Here is a 27,756-nt window from a genome sequence, read left to right as displayed (position 1 = left end):
GATTATACCTGTATGTCTAAGGCACATAAGTCTCTCTCGCGTATTGATATGTTCTTGGTTGGTGAGTCCCTTATGTCGGAGGTGGTGGAAGCAACTATAGGAGATGCTGGGATCTCTGATCATGTACCTATTATTTTGCTTCTTCGTTGTGGCCGGAGCCTACGTCAGCCAGGAATGTGGAGATTCCCAGCCTATTTGGCTAAGAGTAGAGAGTTTGAGATGTTCCTCAAACAGGAATGGGGTAATTTTGTTGATGATAATATTCAGCATTGGGATGATCCTGTGCTCATGTGGGAGACGAGTAAGGCAGTTATGAGAGGGAGAATTATAGCATATGTGGCAGGGAAAAGGAGAAAGGCTAGACAGGAGACGAGTGACCTCCAGACTATGGCCATACTAGCCTATAGACGGTACTTAGGATCTACTGATCCTGAGGATTGGACACAATGGCAGGATGCTTTATCATTACTAAATGCACATTTGACTAAGATAGCTCAACAGAAAGTGGACTTTGATAAACAACATTTTTTCCGATGGGGCAATAAAATGGGAACCTTACTGGCTAGACTGGCAAATCCAAGAGGTCCCAGACGGAAAATCCCACTCTTAGTGGATCCCATTTCAGGGACTCATCTGACTGACAGTAAGGACATATTACAGGCTGTTCATGCTCACTACACGGCTCTTTATTCCACACGGGGAGGAGATATTTCTTCTATTAAAGATTCTTTAAGTTCTCTACAGTTACCCATACTGACAGACTCTCAGCGCACTACCCTTGAGATGCCTATTACATTAATAGAGATACGCTCAGTTATAAAAACAATGGCAAACTCTAAATCACCAGGGCCGGATGGTTTACCTGTCGAGTATTATAAATTGCTCTCTCCTGATATAGACCCTCTCCTCAAGGATTTACTCAACCATTATTTGGAAGGGGGTGCGTCCCTAACCTCTTTTAATTCTGCGTTAACTTCTTTAATCTTAAAACCGGGTAGAAGCCCAACACAGATAACATCATACAGACCCATATCCTTGTTGAACCTGGATTATAAGTTGTTGGCAAAAATTGTAGCCAATAGAATACAAATGTTTCTCCCCGAGATTCTCTCGCCGAACCAGTATGGTTTCACTCGAGGTAGGCATTCGACCATTGCCATCCGCACGGCGATTGCGGCTACTATAGTGTCAGCTAGAAATAAAAACTCTCCTAACATTTTACTCAGTCTGGATGCGGAGGCTGCGTTCGATAGTGTTGAGTGGCATTGGATATATGCGGTGCTTGAGAATCAGGGATTTGGTGAGAAATTTGCGACTTTGATTAGACTTTTATATAATTCACCTAAGTCTAACATTATAGTTAATCAACAACTTACGGAGGGGGTGGAGTTGACCAGAGGTACTCGTCAGGGTTGTCCACTTTCCCCCATCCTATTTAATCTCGCCCTTGATCCTCTTATACGAGCGTTAGAGTCCTTGTCTTTGTTTAAAGGGATACGGGTTGGGAGACTGAGTTTAAAGCTTACGGCTTTTGCAGACGATATTCTGCTTTATATTGCTAACCCAGAGGAGGCCCTACCTGGAATCATAGCCCTTATGGAAAGACTGGGAGCTATGTCTGGTTATTCTATTAACCCGACTAAATCTAAGGCACTTAATTTACGCGCGTCGCGCAAACCGCCATGGGCAGGATTGTATGCTTTTGAATGGTGCAAAAAGGCGTTGCCCTACTTGGGTGTGCTTATAACTAAAAACCCTCATGACCTTCAGAGAAGTAATTTTTTTCCCCTCATACAAAAAATTAAAAAAGAACTGGAAGGATGGCAACATTTAACCTTTTCATATTTGGGTCGGGCTTATTTGTTAAAAATGATTGTTATTCCACAGATACTTTATTTTATTCAATCCCTCCCAATATTGCTTTCTCCTAGTGATCTGCGGGTAATAAATGGTATGTTTCGTACTTTTATTTGGGCAAAGAAGCACCATGCTATTAGTATGGATATATTGGAACAACATCCATCGAATGGGGGTATTAATTTTCCAAATTTAGAAAATTACAACCTGGCGGCGTTGCTTCGTTATCTTAAAGATTGGATTCATGATACTTCCATATTCACTAACACTCAAGTAGATCAAAATCTGATACCTCATACCAATTTATTATATCTACTACATACACATAAGGAACTGTTACCCTCGTCGGTGCTAGATAATCCTTTGCTAATGGTGATGTGGAAGGTATGGCATAAGATACGGCATAGACTTTCTCTTAATGCACATTCCTCACTTTTCTTGCCAATATTTGGGAATCGAGATGTTAGGTTGAGCATGGGGAGAGAGGACTTAGTAGCCAGATATCGGTTTGTGACAGTGGGTTCTATATTAGACTCTGAGACGCGCAAACCACACTCCTGGTCAATTACCAGGAGATACCTTCCCTTGACAATGGGGTGCCTCGCGAATTGTGCGACTCTGGAAGTCTATGCTACAAAGGTGGGAGAGAGGTTATCAGATACAGATTGGGACAACCCATTTGATACCATGCTACGAAATAGAGCTTCACAGTTTCACTCAACTTCCAGATTCTATCTCTTTTTGAAAAAAGAGTTGGACTACACTAAACGAAAAACAGGCCTTCCGAGATGGTGCACTCGTTTTCCAGTCTTAACCCCAGAACATATCCTCAAGGCAATGTTTCATGCTTGGAAGGCTTTACCGGCTTCTTCCTATAGGGAAATGTTGCTTAGAGTGTACCATGGCACATATATATCACCGCATCGTTCATTTCTCATGGGCTTATCCCAATCGGATAATTGTTTAAAGTGTGCGGCTCCTGGGGCAGATCTTTTTCATCAATTTTGGGATTGCCCGGCTATTGCAAGGTTTTGGGAGGAGGTAAGGAACTTCTGTCTAGATCACCTGTTGAACTATTTGCCTTCCACGGCAGAGTGGGCGATTCTGGGAATATGGCCAGGGGAAGCTTTAAGAATTACAAGAGGGGCTAAACGTTTGGCATCTATGGTATCTATGGTAGGGAAAAAATGTATATTACAACAATGGATAACAGTGGAACCTCCTACACTGATAATGTTTTTGAACAAGCTAAAACATGTGTTCCGCATGGAATGGATAGAGACACAGGTGGGGGGGGATCGCCTGGTACCCCGCTTTTTTGATACTTGGGAGAGTTTAATTGACACGTTCCCTGAAGAGGTGAGAACTCATCTTATAGCTTGTTTTGATCAGTCCCCATGGTATATTACTAGGATGGTGGCGGGTGATCCTCCGATCCGATCTAACTAATAGGATGGGACGGGATGGGAGTGACAAAGCATTAAATAATTGTTGCTAGTGGGTCAGGATGGTTTTTTATAATGAAAGGATACTGTTGGTTTGCTTGATAGCTATGATGGTGTGTGACGGAAGCGACATCACACTTAATAATTGTTACTTACATGTTATGATACTTTTACTAATGGAAAAGTTCTTGTTTGTTTTGTAACAAAAAAAAAAAAAATATGTTAAAATGAAGGTTATTTTTCTTATGAATATGTGATACTGTAGAGTATTATGCTCTCATGGTTATTGATTGTATTCACATATATTTCAACTATTTGATGCCCATGAGTTGTTGAATTGTATATTAATGCATGAAGCATTGTATTGCATAATTTTGTGTACATGAATATCTTGTCCTTCAATAAAAAACTTTTAAAGGAAAAACCCATGACAAAACGTCATTGGGATGATTAGTATTGCACAGTGCTGTACACGTGTATAGGGCTCATTACCGGCCGGCGGGGCTGCTGTTTATTTGTAGTGTAGAGCCTGATTCTGGGAGGGGGTGAAGGCAGACGGAGGCCCCCTGGAGATAACCGCTTCTGAATAGAGCAATTGTGTGTGACTCTGTGCATTTGACTGCTCGCTTCAGTCAACAGCAGACGGGTTCAAGCCAATCTTGGTGATATAAATTTTGATATGCGGGGGGTCTTCGTAGCGTGCTACGGATATGTTGATTCAGGATGAAGAATCATGTCCTGTGGGCTAGCATAGTCTTCCTAGCTTGGGCCAAAACTAAGACGGCATCCATTACACCACACGTACCTGTTGCACCAGGTCGTTAGATTACACCCAACTGGACATGAATAGATATATTTTTTTTTTCTTTTTCTTTCTGGACTAAATGTTTTTTTTTTTTTGGGTGGGTCATCATCTGAAGATTATGGAATCAGCAGCCTCTTTGGGTTTTTTTGTTTGTTTGTATTTTAGCCTCTTTTATACCTTTTTCTACACTTGTAACAAAAAATGTTGAGGGTCAAAGGGAAATATGGACATTACCAACCATCTGGCCAACTAAAAATAAGTAGGCAGAGAGGGGCAAAATGTGCGTGCGCCCATGTTGGTCGATAGTGAGCACCATTTAGGCCCTCGATGCTCGACACTTTTATGCTCTAATGTTCAGTCGTAATCCCTAAACTGCTGGTTAAAATGCGTCAAAATCCTTAGGAAGTGCATGTCCATCTTGGCCACCACATGCTCCAGCAACAGAAATATATGCTATCTGTCATGAACCAGACCGGGTTTTGAGTCCTGTTTTCCCCTTTTTCTGGTATGGTCATGTCAGGGGTTAACTTTCTCAGCCTCAGTCTGGTCTCAGGTTTGCTATTTATCCACGCTGCGTCCTGCAGACCATGTCAGTTATAGTTTCTGCCTACTGACCCCGTTTGCTCTGATTTGTCCTGCTTGCTTACTGAACCCGTGTCTGTTTATCCCCTCTTCCCTTCCTGACTCAGTCTTCCCCTTTCATGTATTGACTCCCTGGTTTTGACTTTGCTTGGGCCCTGACGTGTTGTTCTGTCTCTTATCTTTAGCATATCTGCTTCTGACCGGTACTGAACCATTTGACTTGTTTTTGACTCTGTTTGCTTATTCCTTTTGTTCTGCGCTACAATCTTATATTGACCCGGCTTGTTTGACTTTTCTACTGCCACCTGGTGGTTGCCTCGCCGCTGCATAGCAGGTCTGGATTGCTGTGTGCAGTCCTCCCTCCACTCTATTGCATGGAGCTTGCATTTACCTGCGTTGCAGCGGCGTGACACTATCTATGAGCTACTGTAGATGTCAGGCTGATCTCCGGTTGTGCCCTGTTCAATTGTTTAGACTTGAACACCAAAATAAGTTGCAAGAAGCTGCACATTTGTGAGCAGAGCCTAAAAGTCTGCATATCAATGATGAAAAGCCTAAGATAGTGGTAATTTGACAGCTGGATGCAAAACAACATGGCCGTGAATTTCGGTGCTGATTGCAGTATTATATAACATTTGATTGTGCATTTAGTTACTACAGCACTGAAAAAAAAATCTCCATCTCGGGGATGTAGGAAACTCAACTTTGCAGAAGGAGCTGTTTCCTGGAACTATTTCTCTGGGCTGCGAAGTGTTTGTTTGGTTTGGTGACATCACTCTGCGAAAACACTGTTCTGCTTCTTCTCTGCAGTGCCTTGGAATAGGGGAGGCGGGTGGGTGGGTTAAGCAGAGCCTAAAGGGGAGGGAGTGGTGTGGCAGCCATGGGTGCAGCTCATAGTATTGTATATAGGAGAGATGGAAAATGTCGTGGTATATGAGCTCTCTGCACTTCTAACCAGCCCATAACAAAGCGGTTTATGGCCGCCAACCCAAGCCCCTCTTCCTCAGGGGCCCCAAGCAACTTTAGGTTCAGGGGTAACAGTACCCTCCATGGCCTGTGCCTTCTGGAATATATTAATGTAATATAAACCAGTCTAGTCAATCCAATGACATGAACTGCCTTTTGCTAGCATTAGATTGTTGCATAGTAGAAACCATATTGTAACAGTTGGTATTATGTTAAAGCTATGAACATAAGGATGAATGACCTCAGGGAGATCAAAACATCCAACACCGCGGAGACACCATGACGTGTTTCTCAACGCAGTGATCCAGAACACTGCCCCCATCCCTTATGGGAAATATGCAAATGCATGTAGAAAAGCCGCGGAGACACCATCACGTGTTCCTCAACGCAAGCAGTGAATAGCCAGGCCTTTCACCGGGAAGGAACAACCACGGGAAGGGCAGCATCCAATAAAGGAAAACCACCTATGCCAAAACATGGTATCCATCCACAGACCGCTGTTTCGGGGTATTTGCCCCTCATCAGTGTGGAGTAGGAAACTGGCTATTATGTAAAAATCTGGGGCCCTTGGCTACCACTAGCCAAAGAGCCTTTGGACCCCTTAGGATCCAGGGCGTAGATGTATATGTTACCTCTGCACCCTCATCTCCTGAAGACTCATTTTTGTAAAAAAAAAAACATTTTTTTATCCTGATTAAGAGAACCTGAATACACTTTATTAGGAAAAGTAATTACACTTAATAAGCTTGTAGAAGATGACAAAACATGGCTACTTAAGTCTAAAAACAGCACTACACCTGCCCATAGGTTGTGTCTGGTATTTTATTAAAGTAAATGAGGCTGGACTGCAATACCGCACAGAACCTCTGAATAGAGGTGGCGCTGTTTGTTAAGAAAGCGGTCATGTGTTTGTAATATTGGACACCCCCGTGTATGCAAGCATGCAATTGTCCTTTGCACTGTAGGGATGCACTTGGTGTTCCTATTATATCCCGCCCGTGGTACGTTTTGCTACACATGGATCGCATTGCATGGGTGTGTGTCTGTATTCCAGTAGTGGATGTAATAGCAACGCTGCGGTGAACACTCGCATTATTCTCTGTGTTTTCTTTGGCAGGGTAAGAGAGAGACAAAGTTTCCTTTCATTCCAAATGATGGTTTACTTTACATAATATTATTTGGAGGGGACTTTTCCTCTTGGCATCACCCTTTACCTGCCAGAGTGACTCGCTTGCCACAAATGACAAGTATTTTTTTAACTCTCAAGAAGCTGAAAAGTTTTGCAATGATCTAGTTTCAGTTTACGAAGTATTTGTACGGTCTGTAGTTTAGTAAGGAGAGGTAGAAATTGTAGCACAGGAATTCAGGATCAGACTACACAGCAAAAGTTTGTAGTCTGTAACCATGGAGACACATGGGAGCCACAAAGTAAGCAATGTTTTTCAGCAAAATAGATTGCAAAATTGGTTGATATATATATTTTTAAGCAGCTTTGGTGCTCTAACATGACTCTAAAAGCGTGCAGATCTTTTCATGCACTTATATTGTTTGCGATCACCCCCGAGATGTGGTAATACACTGGGCGTAGGCGCCTGGCAGGAGCTTGCTATTTCTCATCCCATTGGCTTCCGTAGCAGACAGACTGCATACACTCATCTGAGATTAAAATAGCTGATGGCTCGCAGTGAGGAAACACCGTCAAATGTCTAAAAATGATCTAAAAGCAAAAAATCAGATGTAAACGGTAAAATACCACTGTACACAGCAAATAATGACGGCTTGCCCATGGCATTCTGTAGATCAAGGTTCTCCAAAAGTCAGGGGTCCACCAGTCCTGACTGTGAGACAGATAAGGGGCATTCCACAAGATGGAGTGGGTCATGGATGGGGAGGAGGGGACACACTGAGAGATCTTTGCCCTTTCAACGTATTTTACGATAAGTGTGAGTAATAAGACGACCATAGTCGCTAATTTGCTGCAACTGTCCTGATTTTTCGGAATATATGGGGATGTCCTGGGTCAATAGAGGTGAAGTTCACCAAGACTGAGGCCTCTCCAGTTTGTTGGGTGGTCTCGGGGGAACGTCAACATCCCTATTTTACCAACAACATTGTGCGATCATTCTCTCTATTTGGATTGGACGCTCTTCCTTTGCCAGGCTGCCCATCAGCAGCGTCAATGTAAGGAGTGAAATGGCGACTGTAGGAGATTGCCTGGGGCAGCCTCCCAAGATGCTCACATTCAGCACCCAGACATGTGAACGCTTCTTGTCTGTGCAGCCTTGTGATTTAAGAGCAAAGACTGAAGAAAGCGATGTAGGCCTCAAAAGAAACACTTTGTTGCCCATAGCAACCAATCACGGTGCAGCTTACATTTTGCCAGAGCAATTTATGAAATGAAATCTGTGCTGTGATTGGTCGCTATGGGCAGCAACATTTTTCTTTTGAGGCCTACAGCTCTTGATATCTTTATTGCCCTTAGCAACCAATCATGGAGCAGCTTTCATTTTACCTGAGCAATTTATTACTTGAAAGCTGAGCTCTGATTGGTTGTTACAGCAACTAAGATAGCAACCGATCACTGCACAGATTTCATTTTACCAGCGCAGTTTATGAAATAAAAATCTGTGTTGTGTTTGGTTATTATGGGCAGGAAAGTGGCTTTCTTTTGAGGCCTTTGTCTCTTGATATCTTTATAGCAACCAATCACAGCACAGCTTTCTTTTAACCAGCACAATTTATGAAATGAAAGCTGTGTTGCGATTGGTTGTTATGGGCAAGAAGAAAGGTTTTCTTTTGAGGCCTCAATGTGTTTTGCAGCCTTTGTTGCTCATAGCCAGCAGCAGCCAATGACAGCGCAGCTTTCATTTGATAAGCTGCTCTGGTAAAAAGAAAGATGCAATATAATTGGTTGCTATGAGCAACAAAATAGTTTTTCCATCTAAGCAAAATTCAATATAAAAATCAACAAGTTTGGATTTCTTTTAGACAGTTACGTTGCACTTATGGACAGAGGCTGAAGCAGGAGGGGGGGACACAAACGAGTTTAGCACTACCATCCTCCAGTACCACAGTGGGGATGGGCAGTAGGCTATGGAGGCAGCTGCCTAGGGCACCGCTGGTTCGTGGCCAACTCTATTCAGTCTATACAGTGCCCAGCAGCGTACATTTTGGCGGTCAGCCTGTGGACTGTAATGAGGTAATGGTTTATCAGTATAATGAAAAGTGAGATGAGAAGGAAACGGCAGGGGGTGGAAATGACTACAAGCAGATTGGGTTGATAAAAAGAGCCGCAGGCCTCCATCGGCCACCGCTAGGACAAGCAAACAGCTAGTAATGCTTTGTTTATCTCAATGGCTGGCGTCCACATGCTAATCCTTGTGGAGGGTTATTCATGGTAATTCAATCGAGGGCTCTGAATATAGATCAAAAGAGCGGGCCACAACAAAATGGCCACCTGCACGCTGAGAAAATATGTGGAAACCAGATATAGCAGTATGGATGTCCACGACTAGTATATAATATGCAGAAAGGCTTCATTGTGCAAACAGGGACATTGAGGACAATGACAATCCCATTTCTTGTTGATGCCCAGCCTCTGGTCCTGCAGATGGTGAGAAAAATGTAACTCGCCTTTACCCAAATGTTTGTGACCAGATCATTTGTGCTGACTAGGGGCTGTATCTGTGCAGGGTCAAGCAGATTTACCATCTAGGGGTCTGGAAAAGTTGAGTAAAGACCTTTTTTGTAGGCTAGTGGTGGCGTTCATATTGTGCGTTTTGCTCCCTCTACCCACTTCCCCGACTTCAAAGGGTTTTCTCAAAAATGAAAATTACGCCCTATCCACAGTTCAAGGGGATACCTTAATAACTGGTGGCTTACAGAGCCCCATGTGAATGTAGCTGACGTCAAGCCTGTGCACCTCCATTCCATGCATTGTCTCTAGAGAAAGCCGAGTACAGTGTTTGTCTATGGAGCTGATGGTGGAAAAAAACCAATGATGTGGAATCTCACTCTCCATTATTCGTGATGTTTTTTTCTTTAATATAGAAGTAAAGAGAGTTTCCTTTACATAGTATTATTTGCAGGACTTTTCCTCTTGGCATCACCCTTTCTCTGCCAGGATAACCCAATTACAACAAATTGTATGTAAATGCCGGAAAAAGTAAAATAAAAATATGGTCCGTTCAGCCAAAGGCCTTATTCTTGATGTCTTCTTCAGTAGAATAATAAAAAATACAGTTTCCTTTCATCCTAAAGGATGATTTACTTTACATAATATTATTTGGGGACTTTTCTTCTTGGCATCACCCTTTATCTGTCAGGATGACTCCTTTGCAGCCAAAATTTCTGAGTATATTTTGATTCAGGAAAAATATATATTTGCACCGTGTTGGCCAGTTGATAGGAAAAAAATTAAATTTTAGACTCCTTGATGGTCGAAAGTAGAATAAACATATTAAAATTCGAGAATCCTAAGGGCTGTCCCACACGTCCAGATAATTCCGGTACCGGAAAAAATCGGTACCGGAGTTATCCGTGTCCGTGTGCCCGTGAGCTCACGTAGGCCATACGTGCGGCACACGTGTGCCGCCTGTGTGGCGAGTGGGTACCACACGGAGCGTGCAGGAGACAGCGCTAAAGTTTAGCGCTGTCCCCTGCATCGTGCTGAAGCCGCGATTCATATCTTCTGTGCAGCAGCGTTTGCTGCCTAGAAGATATGAATAATAGTGTTTAAATGAAAGATCTATGTGTCCGCCGCCCCCCCACCCCCTGTGCGCCCCCCCGCTGTTCAGAAAATACTCACCCGCTCCCACGTTGGCTGTCGCTGCTTCCTGGTCTGGCCGCGGCTTCTACTGTATGCGGTCACGTGGGGCCGCCGATTAGAGTCATGAATAGGCGGCTCCACCTCCCATAGGGGCGGAGCCGACTATTCATGATTGTAAATGAGCGGCCCCACGTGACTGCATACAGTAGGAGGCGCGGGGCAGAGAGGAAGCAGCGACAGCCAACGTGGGAGCGGGTGAGTATTTTCTGAACAGCGGGGGGGCGCACAGGGGGTGGGGGGGGGCGGCGGACACATAGATCTTTCATTTAAACACTATTATTCATATCTTCTAGGCAGCAAACGCTGCTGCACAGAAGATATGAATGGCGGCTTCAGCACCATGTGGGGGGGACAGCGCTTACTGTAGCGCTGTCTCCTGCACGCCACAGGGACCGCACACGGAGAACGTCCGTGTGAGGTCCGTGTTTTACACGGACCCATTGACTTTAATGGGTCCGTGTAATACGTGCGCTCCCACGAACACTGACATGTCTCCGTGTTTGGCACACGGAGACACGGTCCGCAAAAAATCAATGACATCTGCACAGATGCATTGATTTTAATGGGTCTACGTGTGTCAGTGGCTCCGGTACGTGAGGAAACTGTCACCTCACGTACTGGAGACACTGACGTGTGAAACCGGCCTTAGTTGTTGACACTAGTATCCGATGCCTGATGAAGGGACCTGAGTAGTCTGGAAAGATTACTATTTGTTACCATCTTTTCAGTTAGGCATCTAAAGGTATCAACCACTGAGAAGTCTCAAATTTGTAATATTTTTTAGTATTTTTGCCAACATCTGGTGTGACTGAGTATTTTAGGCATGTGGTTAAGTTATTAGCATTGAGGAGTGGGATCTACGGGCGCGCTCGCGTTTTATCATGTCCTTGCTGTCTTTTCTATCACTGACTTTCACTCTTTGGAAACTGTCTTTTAATGGTGGAGGTTGGTTTATGCTGTAATTTCCGCCCACATAATAACACACATAGTGACAAGATAACACAACAATACAAAACCTGTGTCCGAATCCTATGCAGCGTATAAATAATACTCCCTTGAAGTGAATAGTGCTGAGCTGCAGTACCGTGTATGACCTGTGGACATGGGGGGCACACTTTTAGGGAGGGAGCAGTCATCTTTAATCTATTACTTTAAAGACCCCTTTATTTTTCAGCAATATGTCGAAATAATGCTGCAATTATTTTTTTCTCATATCTCTAGAATCATAGAATGGTAGAGTTGGAAGGGACCTCCTGGGTCATCTGGTCCAACCCCCTGCTCAAAGCAGAATTCACTAAATCATCCCAGACAGATGTCTGTCCAGCCTCTGTGTGAAGACTTCCATTGAAGGAGAACTCACCACCTCTCGTGGCCGCCTGTTCCACTCATTGATCACCCTAACTGTCAAAAAGTTTTTTCAAATACCTAATCTGTGTCTCCTCCCTTTCAGTTTCATCCCATTGCTTCTAGTCTTTCCTTGTGCAATTGAGAATAATGATGATCCTTCTACACTGTGACAGCCCTGCAGATATTTATAGACAGATATTAAGTCTCCTCTCAGTCTTCTTTTTAGAAAACTAAACATTCCCAAATCCTGTAACCGTTCCTCATAGGACATGGTTTGAAGAGCAGTCACCGTTCTGGTCGCTCTTCTCTGAACTTGCTCCAGTTTGTTGATGTCTTTATTTAAAATGTGGTGCCCAAAACTGGACCCAGTATTCCAGATGAGGTCTCACCAAAGAGGAGTAGAGGGCAATAATGACTTCACGTGATCTATTCTAGACTGTATGCTTCTGTTAATACATCCAAGAATTGTATTTGCTTTTATGCTGCTGCATCACACTGTTGACTCGCGTATAGTTTATGATCTATTAGTATACCCAAGTCTTTTTCACACGTGCTGTTGCTTAGTTCTATTCCTCACATTCTGTATATGCTTTTTTCATTTTTATTGCCTAGATATAGTACTTTGCATTTTTTCCTGTTAAAAACCATTCTGTTAGTTGCTGCTCACTGCTCCAGTTTATTTATATCTTTTTGAATCCTCTATCCTAAGTACGAGTGGCTTGTTTTAGTCGGCTCCATGGGTTCCTGGCCTCGGAGGCCCCCCAAGTTAAAGAGGAGTTCTGGCCAATTGCTCTTAAACCCGACCTTGCCCAGCTGTTACAGAAATTCATGCAAGTAATATGGAGCATACTTCTAGATTTTTTTTTTCTCATCTCTAAAAATGTTGATATTTCTCATTTTAAAGGGAAGTGCTCCTCGTGAATGCCGATGGTAAAATCATTCCTGTCTTCTCTTGGACACATCATTACACCTTGGCTGTTCTTTGAATTAGGACTCTGTCCGATATAGGAAATGCTTCCAGATCCCAAGACAGTTATTCCAGGCTGTAAAGGAATGCTGGGGGCAAGTTCCCTCTCTGCTGTGAAAGAGTAGATAATATAGGATAATAATCCCGATTATTTAATTGCCATCATTCAGTATTGACTCTTGGTATCACGAGAGCTGATCTTCTCCAGAATGTCCTGTCTTCTGCTTGAATCTTCTTAGTTCCTTGCTGGTTTCTTCCATGGTTGTCACTTTGCTGATTGCTCTGTGATTAGATATAATTTTCCTGGTCTTGAATCCTTCCATCCCGGGAACATGTACCAGCAGCACAAATTTTACCAACCCATGATATGGAGATGATAAAAACCCCAAACTTCCAACTTTGTAATCATTAGAAACCTTACCGTCAATCTGCTGAGAAAGACAAAAAAAAAAAGAATGAAATGTGAAATTCTTTTTTTATATGCAATTTTTTTTCAGGTTCTCCGCATACTGTAGTTGCTGAATTCTTGAGTCTGTAGAGTATTGACCTAGTTGGTTCCATTGCTGGGAAGTCATGAGACGGTTGTCAGCCGATCCCTCTATCGATCTTCTTAATTGCACCGTACACATGCAAACTCACAGTGAATGGTTGGTGCGAAATCCTTGACCCCCAACATCTGGATGAAGGGACATTGGTGGGCTAGGCCAACCTTTATCTATCATGCAGGACTGTTTTGAAGGAGAATATCATTTTTAATAGTTACTTCTACCACTTTCAGTCCTTCACCATTTTCAAAATACGTTTCAGAGACAGAAAAAAATTGCTGCAGGGTGCAAGACGACGAGATGAAAAAAAAACAACTATTGTGTATTTGTCGCAAAATTCTGCAACACATCCGCATAGAACCCCAGACATATCCAGCACTGCTTTCTGCTAAAAAAATGGCTACAATTGTATCCAGTCTAGACAATTGTCTGCTGCAGATGTGAACAGTTTTCTGCAACAATGTGTCAGTGTGGAGTTCCAGCTGTCTTGCAGGGCATTGTATAGACTGGATACAGTTAGACACATTTCTCATCAGAGTGCAGGATTATAGGGAACCCGTTATGTAAAAAAACGCTATTAACCTGCAGATATGGGGTTAATAGCAATCTGAAGCTGATCAGCGCCCGCTCCCGGGAGGAAGCTAATTTTATTTCTCCCAGCAGCCTCAGACTCTGGGTGATAGGGGTGGGCCAGCAAAACGTCAGTCACCATTCAGTGCATAGTTAGCGGCTGTAAGAGCGCCCCCCGTGCTGACTGGGTGCAGTTTTCATTCTTTCCCTCATTTACACAATCTTTATATGCAATATTGGCTAGATCTGAGCTCTGTGTGTATCTAGGGTGCTACTACCTTCATTAGATCATATATATGCTATCTTTATGGGCAGGTGCAGACAACTGTATTTTCAGTCCGAGTGCAAACCGACAGCACATCGGATTGCATTGGGACCAATGTTAGTCTATGGTGCCGTGAACACGTCTGATGTTTCTTTTCCTCTCGGACAGAGTCCAAGGTGAAAAAAAAAATCACTGCATGTCTGAGTTTTATCCAATATTTGGATCGCACTTGGCCATGCAAGACAATGAGTCCTTGGTAAAAATCAGACTGCACTCGGATGACATCTGAGTGCAGTCCAATTTCCACTGACTCACAGGATGGAGACATTTTTTTTTCTCCATCTTCTCCGAGAAAATCGGATCACACTCTGATCAGAGTGTTATTTGCATTATCAAACAGATTCTCTCGGATGATAGAATCTACGGCCTTCTGCACCTGCCCTAAAACTGAGGAAAGGATAGCAGGAAGAGTTGTCAGAACCAGGAGCATTAAGAAACTTGTAATAGTCCACTCAGCTAGATCCAGCAGCAGTATAAAGAGTTGATCAGGTCCAGTCTCAGGACAGATGTGTGTATATGGCAGGCTGGCCATCACTGGCGCATGAATGGTCCGGGTTTCCATGTTACATACATGAGTATATAGTGATGCACAGATTGGATTCCCGCTGCTCTTGCACAGAGTACACGGGTGTGCCGTTTCCCCCCATCTTGCCTCCTCAGGAGCTCAGTCGGGTGTCACTTGTGGTCCGCACACACAGCTCCTGCTTTCAGCTCTGCAGGAAGTCATTATACGTGGGCTTCCTTCTGCTTGGCGCTGAATACAGTCGTGTCCTGTCCGCCAGGCGCACACCGCTTTTCCAGGAGAACAGAATTATGTGTGTTCGCAGCATAAAGGGCAAATTCTCATAGACCTCTGTGTATATTCCCCAGAAATGAACAATTCATAAAACAAACAGCTTTTTTGCAGCGTCCAGGCCTTCGCACATTAACTCCATTCATTCTGCAAGAACTAAAGACAATTCCTAATTATATTAAGGGAACGTGAATGGTTTACAGTTTGGGGAGAAAGTAATGGAAAGTGCTGTGAGGTGCAGTAACTACAGCCGGAGAACAGTCACTGGTCCAGATCTGCAGCTTAAGATATAGCAAAGAGGATCCTGAGTTACATCCTGTATTATACCCCAGAGCTGCACTCACTATTATGCTGGTGCAGTCACTGTGTACATACATTACAATACTGATCCTGAGTTACATCTTGTATTATACTCCAGAGCTGCACTCACTATTCTGCTGGTGCAGTCACTGTGTACATACATTACATTACTGATCCTGAGTTACATCCTGTATTATACTCCAGAGCTGCACTCACTATTCTGCTGGTGCAGTCACTGTGTACATACATTACTGATCCTGTACTGATCCTGAGTTACATCCTCTATTATACCCCAGAGCTGCACTCACTGTTCTGCTGGTGCAGTCACTGTGTACATACATTACATTACTGATCCTGAGTTACATCCTGTATTATACCCCAGAACTGCACTCACTATTCTGCTGGTGCAGTCACTGTGTACATACATTACTGATCCGGAGTTACCTCCTGTATTATACTTCAGAGCTGCACTCACTATTCTGCTGGTGCAGTCACTATGTATATACATTATATTACTGATCCTGAGTTACATCCTGTATTATACCCCAGAGCTGCGCTCACTATTCTGCTGGTGCAGTCACTGTGTACATACATTACAGTACTGATCCTGAGTTACCTCCTGTATTATACCCCAGAGCTGCACTCACTATTCTGCTGGTACAGTTACTGTGTACATACATTACAATACTGATCCTGAGTTACATCCTGTATTATACTCCAGAGCTGCACTCACTATTCTGCTGGTGCAGTCACTATGTATATACATTATATTACTGATCCTGAGTTACATCCTGTATTATACCCCAGAGCTGCACTCACTATTCTGCTGGTGCAGTCCCTGTGTACATACATTACTGATCCTGAGTTACCTCCTGTATTATACCCCAGAGCTGCTCTCACTATTCTGCTGGTGCAGTCACTGTGTACATACATTACATTACTGATCCTGAGTTACATCCTGTATTATCCTCCAGAGCTGCACTCACTATTCTGCTGGTGCAGTCCCTGTGTACATACATTACTGATCCTGAGTTACCTCCTGTATTATACCCCAGAGCTGCTCTCACTATTCTGCTGGTGCAGTCACTGTGTACATACATTACAATACTGATCCTGAGTTACATCCTGTATTATACTCCAGAGCTGCACTCACTATTCTGCAGACATATTCATTTTTATTACTTAATTGGTATATTGTAGATATCTATGAAAGTGATGTATAATGCTATTAATTATTGGCATAGTGTTTGAGTCAATGATAATTTTAGTTGGGTCTTTGCAAAAATGAATATTGGAAGGGCAAAAAAAGTTGGTGTAGCTATTTCTGACCTCCCAGTTGTTTGCAATTATTGATAATCTGGACTTATGTTCCCCAAATTAGGACCCTCCGTTATTAATTGTAGCATCCTGCTCATGTCTGCCCCTCCATTACTCGCTGTATATACTACTGTAGCTATGATTGGAATGTAATCACTTCTTATTTTTACTATTTATAGTTTGTGATGAAATTCTTCTATAAAATATTAAGGTATTACCTTCTACACACTTTTAAAGTAACTCTTCCAGATCTTCTATCTGAGGGGAGCATGGGATAGAGGAGGAGCCGCTGATGTCAGAACTTAAACCACAAAAGTGCCAAAATTGAAAGAAAAATCCTTTAAGGATGATCCAATCCGAAATTGCACTTTAAGAGAGAAAAGAGCTGAGTCCATTGATGAATGATCATGAGAGTCATTAGGGGCCCCTCGCTGACCCGTAGTGCTCCGGGGCCCTTAATCACAAGTCTATAAAGTTGTATATATGTTCAGTGTTATGGAGAGACTTGGGTTTCATGTTTCTTTCCATGGAGAGATACTTTGTGGCCGGAGTCTCTTCTTCCCAGGAAATGAATGAAATATTTACATGAATTTTACAGTTTCTGCCCAACAGAGAAGGGATCATTGTATCTGTCAGCGCAATCACAAGCCCTTTGGCGAGGCCTTCGTTCTCCTCGATGGGAGGCATGAAAGGGTTAATAATGTGGGCTTAGCCGCATCTCTGGAGACAGATGTGCTTCCATATTAATAACATTTTCACAGCTCTGGCATCAGAAGCACAAATGGGGCAGTGTGAACGGTGCCGATCACTGGACACATTAATTGTGTCCAGATGCCGGGAAGAGAAGGAGCCAAAGCCAAAGGCTGCGCCGAACACTGGCACAATAACCCTGTGTGTGCCGGACCCAGTGCACCGGCAGCGGGCATAGTCACCCTGTGTGCACAGGACTCTATAGGAAAACCCATTGGCACAATAGCTTTATTCATGTTGGCCTTGTAATTATCCGGACACAAGCTACATTGTTTCGGCAAATGTAACTAATGAGTAATTAGATTCAAAATTAGCAATTTTTATAAATCTATTTTTATTTCACTATTTTCAGAATCTCTGCTTGCTGGCAGTGAATAGCAACTATTATGGTCCTTTTCTAATGGGGAAAAATCAGTGTTAGACCTATCCATCCTCTGGAAGTCAGCAATTAATCCTTAAGGTCGCAGCCAGTTTATCGCTTTTTTTTTTTTCTATTTCTTTTTCCAAGAGCAATAACTCTTTTATTTTTCCATCAACATAGCCGCATGAGAACTTGTTTTAGCTTTGAATGACATCATTCAATTTGTCATTTAATGGTCTGACAGAGCGGGGTAAAGTGCAAAGTGGAGTAAAACGGGGGAAAAAAATAACACCAAAAAGCAAAATTCCACAATTGTTTTTTGGGGTTTCCTTTTTTTCTGGAGTTTAATGAGCACTACAGATGACATGAGAACACAATTCTCCAGGTCAGTACTATGGCGGCGATAGCAAATTTGTGTCATTTTTAAATTTATTATTTTAGTGTTTAAACAAAGAAATAATAAAAAAAAAGTTTGTTGCCATTTTCTAACACATACATTTATACATTTTCTATTTTTTCTTTTGATACAGCTGTTTTGAGGGCTTGATTTTTTTTTTTAAGATGCACTGTCATTTTAATGATAGCCATTTAGGGTGAGTGTCCACGGTAAGTAAACGCTGCGTGATTGACGCTGCAGCGTCAAACACGCAGCGTCCAGATGTTCCAGCATAGTGGAGGGGATTTTGTGAAATCCCGTGTCCACTATGCGTGGAAACCCGCACGCGGCGGCCCTGCGATTCCGGACATGCTGCGCGTCTTTTCAGATCGCAGCATGTCCGTGCTACCTGCGGCGACGCTGCGTCGCCGCAGGTAATATCACAGGGCCCTATGGCGAGGGGTGCGATGATCCCGGATGTGTACAGTACACATCCGGCATGATCGCGTCCCAGAAAGGGGGCGGGGCTTAGCGCCGAGCGGCTTCGCCGCTGCGGCGATACCGCCGGCCATCCTGAGCGTGGACACGCAGCCTAAGGGGTACATACCATGTTTTGATCACTTTTTATTACAATTTTTAGCAGCAATTTTTGAGTTTTGAATTTTTTCTTTATAGTGATTTCCTTATGTGATAAATACATATATATATTGTGAGACCAGACTTTAATCGATGCAGCATTTCCAGATGTTCTTTTTTTTAATTATTATTATTATTATTTTCTTTTTTTTTTTGGATGAGAAATAGGGTGTTGGGTTTAGCTTTTTTTATTATTACGTTTTTAAATATATTATTAGTCAGGAGACGTGAACCTGAGATCCAATAACCTTGATCTAATACTACAAAGTACAATATTGCAAATACTGAATATCACAGGCTCTTGAGGAATAACAGGATAATGGCACAATGCAGCATTACAGAAATTTGGCCAAAGCGCTGACAGGTTCTATTTACCAATCAAATTTCTTGCTACCTACAGCCACCACTAGGGGAAGCTTCCTGCAAACTGTGGTTAGGTCCAGATTTGTTTAAAGGGGACGTCCAGGACTATCCTTAGGTCATCAATAACTGAACGGTATGGGTGCGACACACGACACCATTTTTTTTTAACAAAACTATAGCAAGCAGCCTAGTAAGTGTCACATCGCTGCAATCAGGGTCTCTTTCTCTACCTTATGCCACTTTTAGATTAGGTGGCAAAAACCTGGTGACAGATTCCCTTTAAAGGTTCCCTTGCATGGGGTGTTCTTCTACCTAGGGCAGGTACTGCGTCTTGCAGCTGTGTTTCTCTTCTTGTTCATCTGTCAGATAACCTGGCTTTGATTAGCGGCTGCAGGATAATAACAGCTCGTCTCCTTGGCTTGTGCATCGGGACAGGTGGAGGATATAGAGAGAAAGTCTCGGATTATTCATCTACCTGATCTCAGCGCTGTTCTTGTGTTGCAGCAAATGATCTGATGATTGAAATGTTGTGTCCTTATTTACACTCAGATCAACCTAGATATGAATTATTTAGATCAGTGGTCTGCAACCTACAGCTGTCGGCACTTACCTGTAACAGCTGAGATTCAACAGGTTGTAGGTTGTTATTGTTCATAACATGTCAATCTATACTCTCCTACAAAAGGCCCAAAAAGTCATAGAAATTATGTCTACACCAGCAGAATAGTGAGTGCAGCTCTGGAGTATAATACAGGATGTAACTCAGGATCAGTAATGTAATGTATGTACACAGTGACTGCACCAGCAGAATAGTGAGTGCAGCTCTGGGGTATAATACAGGATGTAACTCAGGATCAGTAATGTAATGTATGTACATAGTGACTGCACCAGCAGAATAGTGAGTGCAGCTCTGGAGTATAATACAGGATGTAACTCAGGATCAGTAATGTAATGTATGTACACTGTGACTGCACCAGCAGAATAGTGAGTGCAGCTCTGGAGTATAATACAGGATGTAACTCAGGATCAGTAATGTAATGTATGTACACAGTGACTGCACCAGCAAAATAGTGAGTGCAGCTGTGGGGTATAATACAGGATGTAACTCAGGATCAGTAATGTAATGTATGTACACATTGACTGCACCAGCAGAATAGTGAGTGCAGCTCTGGAGTATGATACAGGATGTAACTCAGGATCAGTAATGTATGTACACCGTGACTGCACCAGCAGAATAGTGAGTGCAGCTCTGGAGTATAATACAGGATGTAACTCAGGATCAGTAATGTAATGTATTTACACAGTGACTGCACCAGCAGCATAGTAAGTGCAGCTCTGGGGTATAATACAGGATGTAACTCAGGATCAGTAATGTAATGTATGTACACAGTGACTGCACCAGCAGAATAGTGAGTGCAGCTCTGGAGTATAATACAGGAAGTAACTCAGGATCAGTAATGTATGTACACAGTGACTGCACCAGCAGAATAGTGAGTGCAGCTCTGGGGTATAATACAGGATGTAACTCAGGATCAGTAATGCATGTACACAGTGACTGCACCAGCAGAATAGTGAGTGCAGCTCTGGGGTATAATACAGGAGGTAACTCAGGATCAGTAATGTAATGTATGTACACCGTGACTGCACCAGCAGAATAGTGAGTGCAGCTGTGGAGTATAATACAGGATGTAGCTCAGGATCAGTAATGTAATGTATGTACACAGTGACTGCACCAGCAGAATAGTGAGTGCAGCTCTGGGGTATAAAACAGGATGTAACTCAGGATCAGTAATGTAATGTATGTACACAGTGACTGCACCAGCAGAATAGTGATTGCAGCTCTGCAGTATAATACAGGATGTAATTCAGGATCAGTACTGCTTAAAAATAATGTTGTACTCTGCTTTATTGTGCAATAAAGTCCCATTTTTCCATTATTACATGATGATAAATTTCAGATTTAGACTCCTGGATTTTCTGACTTCTGTAAACTTGAACATTATTTTATTTAGCGCTTTAGTTAGTTCTGGGGCAGAAGGAAAGCTTGGCAGGAAGCGTGCAGCTGGGGACACTTAACCTCTGGGGGGCTTCATACAGCGTTGACAGGCTGAGCCGACATGAAATGCTAATTCCTCGTATTGTACTTGATATTTTGTCTGTATCTTTGCCTGCAGATGCTATAAGATCCCTCTGAGAGCAGCATTATCTCCCTGTATGTGCACGCTTCATGTGAGCATCCTGCAGAATGCGCTCCCCCGCGGTCGGCTTGGTTAATCTGCAGCACAAAGAGCCTGTCTGCAATGCCAGCTCAATTCTCTTTTGCTATTGTGCTCCCTACTAATGACTTGTCTGTGCTGCCCTGTGTATAGCGCCACAGAGGTCGGCATTGTAGCTTGGGTCTTAGGTTTGCAGCAGCACCGCGCTGTGTTACCTGCACTCAGGTGTACTATAATCCATATATAATAATGCCAGAGAACTCATGGGCATAACTACAGCACAGCCATAGCTGCTGACAAGGGGCCCTTTATATGTGCACTTCAGCTCTTCCCTGACCAAGATTTGAGCATCCATTAACAATTATGAATTAATTCACACCAACTGTTCTGTGTCCTGAAACCATGCAACGCACTAGTTGCTCATTATCGGAGACTATCCAAAATGTGCCAAAATTGTCTTGATTTTTCACAAACAATTCGGCAGAAGAGGCCAAAAAGTAGTAGGGCTTGTAAAAACCCCAACTATAGATGGGTATTTCCAGACTTGATTGGGCGAAAATCACGAGTAGGATCAGGAACTGGACTAATGTATCCCTATATTGACATCAGTCAACCCCAACTATCGCTCTGCCGATGGTAATTTGTCCCGTCTTCCCCCATAAACAAGATCGCTCGACAGCGGCCCATCACAAGGATCTTGGTTTCCAATCAGCAGGTCCAAATGTCCCCCAATATAACTTGTCTAGGGACTGTCACAAGCATTAGATGGTCAGCCGATCCAGTTTTTATCTATTGTATATGGACACTTCAACCCTGTAAATTAACCAGTTATCCCATGAGGCAGATTTACATTTGTGGTTGTGCCTTAACCTTGTATCAAATTTTGATGCATTTTGGCACAAATTGTCCCATCTGGCATTGAACCTATTTATTATGTGGTTTAGCCACTTTTTAAAGTGTAGTCGACAAAACCATGATGGAAAATGATCCAAAATCTAGTAAGACAGAAAAAAACACCAAAAACCAAAAGCATAGTGTCTAAAGATGCGCCAAATGTATAATTCACGATGAGCTACGGTGATATATTGGGCAGGTTTTCAGACTGTCTAGTCAAAATAGTGGACATGATCAGTAAATCTGCCAAACTGAGTGATAGAGCAGGTCAGCAATGTGCATATAATGGGGGAGGCAGGGGAATGGTAATGGGATCCACAGCTACCCCAAAACAAGTTGGATTGTGCATTATGAGGACCTATCGGACTGGTAAGGGCCCATATAGTGTTTTTGCACAGGGGCCTCTTCTGTCTGTGTCCGCCAGTGGGTAGAGGACAGTTTGCCATCCCCGTCATGGGAAGCAACAAATTTGTAAACTGACATTTAGTACCCAGCAGTAGCACCCCCATTGTATGGAGTAACCATTAATGCTTCAGCCATATACAACTTCCCCTGAAAAGATTTTCTCAGAATACTTTCCCCGTCTGCTGAAGTTATTAGTGCTCCTGACTCGCAGAGATATTTGGAAACACATATTCTTATCCTTGACTTTTGGAATTGAAAAACCTTCTTGGTTTTTGTTCTTTTTTTTTTTTTGTACAGTGGAATGAAATAAAAGTTGGGCGGGGGGCCAGCAGGTTATTCATGTCTCCTTTCTGAGGAAATGGACATATTATATAATTTTATAACCATAATGCCTTGCTCTACCGTCTGGGGCCATTAAGTACAGACATAGGTGCTCACATATTAGGCATACTGGATGCACATATATATATACACTGTGTGCAGAATTATTCGGCAAGTTGTATTTTGATCACATGATACTTTTTATACATGTTGTCCTACTCCAAGCTGTTCAGGCTTGAGAGCCAACTGCCAATTAAGTAAATCAGGTGATGTGCATCTCTGTAATGAGGAGGGGTGTTATCTAATGACATCAAAACCCTATATAAGGTGTGCTTAATTATTAAGCAACTTCCTTTCCTTTGGCAAAATGGGTCAGAAGAGAGATTTGATGGGCTCTGAAAAGTCCACAATTGTGAGATGTCTTGCAGAGGGATGCAACAGTCTTGAAATTGCCAAACTTTTGAAGTGTGATCACCGAACAATCAAGCGTTTTATGGCAAATAGTCAACAGGGTCGCAAGAAGCATGTTGGGCAAAAAACGCGCAAAATAACTGCCCATGAATTGAGGAAAATCAAGCGTGAAGCTGCCAAGATGCCATTTGCCACCAGTTTTGCCATATTTCAGAGCTGCAACGTTACTGGAGTAACAAAAAGCACAAGGTGTGCGATATTCAGGGACATGGCCAAGGTAAGGAAGGCTGAAAAACGACCACCTTTGTACAGGAAACATAAGATAAAACGTCAAGACTGGGCCAAGAAATATCTTAAGACTGACGTTTCAAAGGTTTTCTGGACTGATGAAATGAGAGTGACTCTTGATGGGCCAGATGGATGGGCCAGAGGCTGGATCAGTAAAGGGCAGAGAGCTCCACTCCGACTCAGACGCCAGCAAGGTGGAGGTGGGGTACTGGTATGGGCTGGGATCATCAATAATTAACTTGTGGGACCTTTTCTGGTTGAGGATGGAGTGAAGATCAACTCCCAGACCTACTGCCAGTTTCTGGAAGACAACTTCTTCAAGCAGTGGTACAGGAAGAAGTCGGTATCGTTCAAGGAAAACAGGATTTTCATGCAGGACAATGCTCCATCACATGCCTCCAACTACTCCACAGCGTGGCTGGCCAGTAAAGGTCTCAAAGAAGAAAAAATAATGACATGGCCCCCTTGTTCACCTGATCTGAACCCCATAGAGAACCTGTGGTCCCTCATAAAACGTGAGATCTACAGGGAGGGAAAACAGTCCACCTCTCGGAACAGTGTCTGGGAGACTGTGGTGGCTGCTGCACGCAATGTTGGTCGTAAACAGATCAAGCAACTGACAGAATCTATGGATGGAGGCTGCCGAGTGTCATCATAAAGAAAGGGGGCTATATTGGGCACTCATTTTTGGGGGTTTTGTTTTTGCATGTTAGAAATGTTTATTTCTAAATTTTGTGCAGCTACAGTATATTGGTTTACCTGGTGAAAATAAACAAGTGAGATAGGAATATATTTGGTTTTTATTAAGTTGCCTAATAATTCTGCACAGTAATAGTTACCTGCACAAACAGATATCCTCCTAAGATAGCCAAATCTAAAAAAAACCACTCCAACTTCCAAAAATATTAAGCTTTGATATTTATGAGTCTTTTGGGTTGATTGAGAACATAGTTGTTGATCAATAATAAAAATAATGCTCTAAAATAGGCAGTGTTCCTAAAGACGTAGATACAATTGTATCCAGTGCAGAGAACAAATCAGCAGCAAGTTGCTACAATGTAACAATGTATCAGTCTACTCAGTGTATCTTATAGACCATTGTTTCATGGCCCCCAACAAATCATGTTTTCCGGATTTCCTTAGTATTGCACAGATGAGAGAACCTGTCGCAGTTTCTGATGTCTTAATAATAATCCCATCACTTTTGCAATACTAAGGAAATCCTGAAAACATGGCTTTTTGGGGGCCGTGAGGACAAACACTATCATAGACGATTGCCCAGACTTCTCAGTTGAGGGCAGGACTAGATATGTTGAGGGTTCTCTGACAGTCACCATTATCTTGAAAATGGAAAATAATTGATAATTAAAAGGATATTCTCATCTCCAAGATCTTATCCCAATATTTAGTAGGTGTCATATTCATAATATTGGCAAATACCTGCAATTAGAAATGTAGTATAATTCTTCTGATAAGCTAAGTTGCTTTCTCCTTGTGTAGGACATTACAGTAGCCCAGGTATCCATGGTTAAGACCACTCATGGTGACAGTTAGTTGTTAGTGATTGTAACCATGGATGCCTAAGTTACTGCAATGCCTTGTACATGGGGTATGTGACATAGCTTATCAGAAGAACTATACTACATTTCTAATTGGAGGTATTTTCTAATATTATTATTATGCCCATTTTATGGTCAGAAGCAGAAGATGACTTTGTGTGTAATCACTATCGTACTTTTCTGAATTGCTGTGTGAGATGTTCAGACATGTCCTGTAATTAATAGTTCACATCTGCTTCAGGTTTACAGGCCAATATAAATGTTTTATAATATTTGTTTAAGTTGTGTGTTTCTGTTACAGAGTTCCAAACCCCCTGCAGTCACTATTCGGGGGAGCTAACTCTGTCTCTTTCTCTTTAGGGGTCCTCTCCCTTCCGCCATACTTCAGTCCCTATAAAGACAATTCTTTAGAGCGAGATGACGCTAGCGATGCCTACACGCACCTTGAACTACGCACTTTGGAGCAGTCGCTGCTCGCCACCTGTGTCGGGAGCATCTCGGAGTTGAGTAAGTACAGTATAATGACATGAGCCGAGGCCGGATCTACACGTTGGACACTTTATGATTGACCCATATATCTCGGAATCACACCGGTTATATCTGCATACATGGGGACGTAGGGGGCTGCATGGCTTTTCTGGCAGCGGCTTATCTGACCTTTGAACATAAAGGATGGGGCATGTTGAAATCCACCTGCTCCATCCTTCATTCTGACGTCAGGTCACCTCCATACACATTAGATGATTGGCCGGTCCAATGTGTATCACCTGTAACACCAAAAAATGTTGTCCAACGTCTCTTTGCATTGCCTCCTCAGGTGACCTGGTGTCCCGTGCCATGCATCATATGCAATGTCTGAACACGCCCAGACCTGGCATGAGCCCCGCACGGCAAACTCGCCATCCCCAGCAACACATCACCTGGTCTCCAGACTCCCTGCACACACTTTACTATTTCCTGCGCTGCTCTCAGATGGAATCCATGGAAAATCCAAACTTGGACCCACCTAGAATGTCCCTTCACAACGAGAGGTAAGAAGCCCCTGCAGGCAGCGGGCTGCTGGGCACTGATATCTGCAGAGTCAAAGATTTAGGGTCTGCAAACATATTGGTTCCTGGGGGGGCACTATACATCTATCACACGTAGGTATACATTGCATGTGATGGTAGAAGAGGCCCATATATATATATATATATATATGTATGTATATATATATATATATATATATATATATATATATATATATATATATATATATATATATAGATAGAAATTCCATATTATGAGGTAGCAAAACATGAAATATGCCAAGGGGGGCGGGGTGTGTGAATATTTTTGTCGGCCACTGTATATCTCCTATTCTGCCGCTGTTCTTAGTGTAGTGCATAGAAAAAAACAGTTATACTCACTTTCCCTCCGCTCCCCCGCTGCGCGGCGTCTTCTTCTGAAGCCGGCAGCGGACTTCAGCGTACAATCGATGGGAGCGCATGATGTCACAGTGCCCCCAGTGCCGACAACAGTGACTGCAGCCCCAGTGTTCCCAGTGCCGACTACAGTAACTGCAGCCCCAGTGCCGACTACGATGACTTCAGCCCCAGTTCCCCCAGTGCCGACTACGGTGACTGCAGCCCCAGTTCCCCCAGTGCCGACTACGGTGACTGCAGCCCCAGTTCCCCCAGTGCCGACTACGGTGACTGCAGCCCCAGTGCCCCCAGTGCCGACTACGGTGACTGCAGCCCCAGTGCCCCCAGTGCCGACTACGGTGACTGCAGCCCCAGTTTCTCCAGTGTCGACTACGGTAACTGCAGCCCCAGTTCCCCCAGTTCTGACTACGGTGACAGCAGCCCCAGTGCCAACTGTGGTAACTGCAGCCCCAGTTCCCCCATTGTCGACTATGAAGACTGCAGCCTCCGTGCCAACCACAGTGACTGCAGCCCCAGTTCCCCCAGTGCTGACTACGGTCACTGCAGCCCCAGTTCCCCCAGTGTTGACTACGGTGACTGCAACCCCAGTTCCCCCAGTGCCGACTAAGGTGACTGCAACCCCAGTTCCCCCAGTGCCGACTACGGTCACTGCAGCCCCAGTTCCCCCAGTGTTGACTACGGTGACTGCAACCCCAGTTCCCCCAGTGCCGACTACGGTGACTGCAGCCCCAGTTCCCCCAGTGCCGACTACGGTGACTGCAGCCCCAGTGCCCCCAGTGCCGACTACGGTGACTGCAGCCCCAGTGCCCCCAGTGCCGACTACGGTGACTGCAGCCCCAGTTTCTCCAGTGTCGACTACGGTAACTGCAGCCCCAGTTCCCCCAGTTCTGACTACGGTGACAGCAGCCCCAGTGCCAACTGTGGTAACTGCAGCCCCAGTTCCCCCATTGTCGACTATGAAGACTGCAGCCTCCGTGCCAACCACAGTGACTGCAGCCCCAGTTCCCCCAGTGCTGACTACGGTCACTGCAGCCCCAGTTCCCCCAGTGTTGACTACGGTGACTGCAACCCCAGTTCCCCCAGTGCCGACTAAGGTGACTGCAAC

The 27,756-nt window shown here is 43.6% G+C and overlaps 1 protein-coding gene across 2 annotated transcripts in view; it reads left to right on the top strand.

Annotated features, from left to right (window-relative positions):
* The window catches only part of ABTB2 (ankyrin repeat and BTB domain containing 2), a 150,032-nt gene that overhangs the window by 76,139 nt on the left and 46,137 nt on the right, over positions 1 to 27,756 (top strand). For both annotated transcript variants that reach the window (XM_077286996.1, XM_077286995.1), the window contains exons 2-3: positions 25,588 to 25,734; positions 26,045 to 26,258. In XM_077286996.1, the coding sequence (XP_077143111.1) occupies positions 26,065 to 26,258 (194 nt within the window). In that variant the 5' untranslated portion in view covers positions 25,588 to 25,734; positions 26,045 to 26,064. The remainder of the gene's footprint in view (positions 1 to 25,587; positions 25,735 to 26,044; positions 26,259 to 27,756) is intronic.

The sequence above is a fragment of the Ranitomeya variabilis genome, chromosome 2 (genome assembly GCF_051348905.1).
Source record: "Ranitomeya variabilis isolate aRanVar5 chromosome 2, aRanVar5.hap1, whole genome shotgun sequence".
In the NCBI taxonomy this organism is placed as follows: domain Eukaryota; kingdom Metazoa; phylum Chordata; class Amphibia; order Anura; family Dendrobatidae; genus Ranitomeya; species Ranitomeya variabilis.
This window is presented reverse-complemented; position numbering and strand designations above follow the sequence as displayed.